This window comes from Gossypium hirsutum, chromosome D07 (assembly GCF_007990345.1).
Source record: "Gossypium hirsutum isolate 1008001.06 chromosome D07, Gossypium_hirsutum_v2.1, whole genome shotgun sequence".
Classification (NCBI taxonomy): domain Eukaryota; kingdom Viridiplantae; phylum Streptophyta; class Magnoliopsida; order Malvales; family Malvaceae; genus Gossypium; species Gossypium hirsutum.
In genome coordinates, this window is record NC_053443.1 from 57,533,362 (window position 1) to 57,538,102 (window position 4,741).

Here is a 4,741-nt window from a genome sequence, read left to right on the forward strand (position 1 = left end):
TCTTTATTTTTCAAACCAAACAGTAATTATTAAATCTGCTTGTTTAAATTCAATTACTACTCATTTACTTTATGTATAGTTGTAAATTTTGTTCATATTTTTCAATTGGGTCATTCTAAGTTACAAAATTTAAATTTTTAATTTTGACGCAAATGATAGTCATTTATCCTTTAACTGAATTTTTAGTGATTAATATGTGAAAATAACAAGTTGACATAGCATTACATATAATAATATGTTTAGCACATCAAATTTTGGAAATAACAAAACTTAACTTAATGAATTTAACGGTTATCTTGGTGAGGACTGGATTTTTAAAATTTAAAAAGTGTAACGACTAAAAATGATCAAATTAAAGAACAAAAATTAAATCCATTGCTTTCGTAAAATTACTACTAGCAGAATTTAACCAACTAAATATATCAACTCAAATATCCAACACTATTCTAACAAAAAATCAAACCAATTTCAAATGAAAAAAGAAAATCTAAAGGGTTCTCTTGATTTATAGATCAAACAGAAAAACATATTTTACATCCTTCTATGTAAACAAACATGGAAACTAACATATCCCAAGTAAAAAAAAAAAACCTTCATCATCCATAGTCCTACATCTCCCCATGTTCATAGCATAGATATGAACTTTGAAACTTCTTTTGTTCTGCTGTCATTTGATTATGAGTAAAGTTATAAGCCAGATGGTCAATAGCCATGGGAGTATCCCATATAATTCAAACGAGGTCGAAGGTTATGATGACTATAAGTCGTATCCCCGTAGTCTACGGCCTTTATCACCACGGCTTCATGCCTTCCATCCTGTTCTTGAACTGCCCCGAAAACAATCTCGTTTGTCTCACAGTTCTTCTCATAATATGTTTGTGAATTTGTTGAATAATGCTTCTGCAGACGCTGTTGTTGCTGCGGCTGCTGCTGCTGTGGTGGTGGCTGTCGATGATGTTGATGCGTCTGCATTTGCTGCTGTTGCGGATAATCAGCATCCCATCCATTATAGTGAGGCCTGCTTTGCTTGACATGGTGTTTTCTTTCAAGGTCTTTGGCCGGAAATGGGTAAGTTCTCTTCGGTGTTGGTGTTCGAGTATCTAAGGACGGGGGCTCATCTTCATTGGGAATGACAAAGCTCTCTTGCATAGGCCATCCTCTTGAATGCATGGTTGGCTGCTGGTACTGATGTTGAAGCTGATAATACTGAGGCTTCCTTCTGAATCCAGAAAATAATCCCCCGAATATTTCAGCCATGGTTGAACCCGTATTAAGGACAAGCCTACCAATTGAACCAAAGAAGCCCTCTTCCACTTTTTCTGGTTCATCTTCGGCAGGAATTAATGGAGGCCTGACTGATTTAGGAGGCCTTTGATACGGTGCCATAGGTGCCACCATAGCTCCTCTCTTTATTGGAGTTCTCGAATCCTACAAAGATCGGAACTTGCTCGGTCATATCACATGGAATTCATATAAACACTGAAAAGAATAAAAAGAACGGTAACCCGAGAAAGGAGAGAATTTGAAAATCTCCAACCTTCAATCCATTGGCAAAAAGCATAAAACATTAGGTCACTTACATCATGGGAAGAGAACATTGCTTGTACCCTATGCTGTAGCAAGGCAAGCATGTAACCGAAGAAGGCAGCAGCAACAAGCACTGCTATACCTGCAACGATCAACCTATATCTTAAAAAGATCTTCACGATCTCGAAAGGAAACAAAATCAAGAATAGTTCAAAAGTGAAGTACCTAAATGAAAACTGCCATCATACTGATACGAACAATCATCATCATTTAGTTGAATCTCCCGGATGGCCAGGTTTCCTCTATCTACAACCAAGAGAGAGCAACTACTTCCAATGTAAACCACATCAAAATCATTCGAAAATTTTGCATCTTCACTCGGACCATCAACATGGCCTCCTCCTCTGCTCCATTTTCCTCCTCCAGCAATAGTTGTAACCCCTGCATAAGAAGTTATGTTAGAATAGCATTTATATTTCACGGAACTCGAACCTACAAAATTTTGAACAATGCCTGAAAATAACCTGATTCGCTGATCTTTCTGATAGCCATATTCATCGTGTCTGCGATGTATATATTTCCACTGTCATCCACCGTGAGCCCTTTCGGGTGATTCATTCTAGCTTCTCGTGGTTTCCCATCTACGTGCCCCGAGTACCCTTCGGATGATCCAGCAACCAACTTAGGTCTGCTATCTGTAGTTTTGCATACAATATCAGCAACCAATAAGAAAACCGATATGTTGTATGAATATTAACCGAACACCAAGATAACGAACAAGAAGAAATCAAAGAAAATCAAATCCATACATTAGAACTCTAAAGTAAACTTGAACGGCTCATGGTTCGAATTAACACAGTATTTAAGCTTCATAAAGAAGCTCAAAGGTGTCCAAACATTAGTCAAATATTGTTCAAAAAGTGGAAGTACATACACATGAGGCTTAGATCATGTATTAGAAAGATAAAAGACTGGAAACATGTGTAAATTAGAAGTTTTTAGTGTTCAATAGACAATGTCAGCTTTGTATAAAAAAAAGCAAAAAGATTAAATCTTCAAAAAGATATAACCTATGTTACTTTGATTCAATTGGATACAGATTCTTCAAGAACATAAGATCTAACTATCCTTGGTAAAAGTATCATGGAGGCCCTTGTACTAAAAGTTAGATTGCATTTTGCCCCCTCTACTCAAAAAATGGGCAAATTAGTCCTTGTATGTTAGATCAAAGAGCAAATTGATCCTTCTATTAAAAATTTTATCCATTTCTACTGTAGAATCCGGTCCTTGTAGCCATGCTAGTTTTTAAAAGTAGAAATGGATGAAATTCTTAATAAAAAGGAGCAGTTTACTCCATTTTTTTAATAAAGGGTGCAAAACGCAATCTGACTCCAAGGGCTACCATGGTACTTTTACCAACTATCCTTTTAAAAGTCGAGTCTTCTCCTATACAAAAGTGGATCAAACACATTAACAACCTTGATTAAGCAATAAGGTAAGAATCTATTAACAATTTACAAGAAAAGTGCCTCATTGAACAAAATCAATCAAAAGAGCCAAAATTTCAATTTCAATCAAAAGGAATTTGGATTTTAAGTTTGACATTGGACACATATCTAAAACCCCAAATCAAAAAGTTTCTTCAAGAATTGACTTACACCTAGACAATGGCATTGAAATCTTGTAAATGTTACTATTTTCAGCATCCAATACCAAGAGTTCTCCATTAGGGGAAACTTCAACAGAGAATGGTTCAATCCCAAGCTTACTTCCATCAAAAACTGTTTCCACAGTGTATCCACTTTCAAATTTCATCATTGAACGGGTTGAAACAGCTAAAAAAACAAATCCCATTAACCCCATTAGCTTAAAAAACCCAAAAGGCAAAGGAAACTGGAATTTTGATAGCAAAATTAAAGTGAAATTACCTGTTTTAGGCTCTGATTTTAGTGACAATAGCCATTTAACAAGAACAGACACCACATTTGAAACAACTGAAGTTACAATTTCTGCAAAAGTAAAAAAAAAAAACAAAACAAAAAGATCAAAATGCAAAGCAAAATTTAAAACAAATTACAAATGGTGAAACCTTAAAGACTTACTTGCAGGTGGGGTAGCAGAAACTGAAGAAAACCCATTAAAAAGAACCAAAAAAATGAGAGTAAAAACAACCCATTTCTTCACCATTGCCTAACTTTAATTCAAGCATCAAAGATATAAGCTTTGTTTTAACAAAACAATGGCTTTACTATATATATATAACATTAAGGAGAAAGACCCCACAGAAATATTGTTTTGTTTACATAATAGTCAGTAGAAACCTTTTTTTGAAAGAGACAAAGATGAGAGTCGTGATTATGGGAAGTGTTTTAAATAACAAAAAGAAGGGAACTCTGTTCAATAAAAAGAAGTAAAAGCAGAGAGAGAGAGAGAACCTTAGACCATATATAATGAAATAAAAGAATCATATTCTCTGCTCTGCTTTCTCTTTAATTTCTTTTTCCTCTCATTTAATACACACCTTTTCCATGAAAATTTAAACTTTATGTTAAATTTAAAACAAATTTATTAAAAAATTAACAGTCTCAAATTTTGAAATCCGAAATATTAAAATATAATGACTGAATTTTTAATTTCTAAAAATATAGAGGGTTATAATAGATTTTAACCTTTTTTATTTCTTTGTGCTTCACATTGGTCAAAGGCGTAATTGAATCACACTCAAATATAACTCAAAAATTGAAGTTTAAAGGTTAATTCGAGTATGAATTTTACTTATATGATAAAATCAGTGCCATTAATTCCATTTTCCAAGTTTAATTCATCAATCAAATATTAAGATTCTAATTCCTTGTACTTTGACAAATTTAAAATTTAGTTCTTATACTAAAAAAATTAAAAAAACAAGTCATTTTGTTTTTTATTTAAAAATTTCAACGCAGTTACCCTCATATGACGTGTCATATAACTAATAAAAAATAAACATGTTAAGTTGACAAATTGTAACAAACACTACCAATGTAGATAGTGATAGGATTAGGATTTTGAAATTGAAAACGTAAAAGGATTGGATTTTAAATTTTTAAAAGTACAAAGACTAAGGGCCCCTTTGAATAAGTGTTTACCTTTATTATCATTTTTACACTAACCGTAAGTAAACGTACCGCCTATCTAAAAATGCCCTAAATCACAAATTCTATAAATAAATAAATAA

General features: G+C 33.3%; 1 protein-coding gene across 1 annotated transcript; it reads right to left on the reverse strand.

The window, feature by feature from the left end:
• Positions 1-473: 473 nt before the first annotated feature.
• On the reverse strand, positions 474-4,052 carry LOC107958576 (uncharacterized). The gene is made up of 7 exons (XM_016894387.2): positions 3,630-4,052; positions 3,456-3,536; positions 3,186-3,362; positions 2,052-2,222; positions 1,753-1,968; positions 1,581-1,669; positions 474-1,428 (listed from the first exon to the last, which is right to left on the reverse strand). Exons 1-7 carry the CDS (start codon positions 3,712-3,714, stop codon positions 703-705), a joined length of 1,545 nt encoding a protein of 514 aa, XP_016749876.1. The 5' UTR covers positions 3,715-4,052; the 3' UTR covers positions 474-702.
• Between the last annotated feature and the right edge of the window lie 689 nt (positions 4,053-4,741).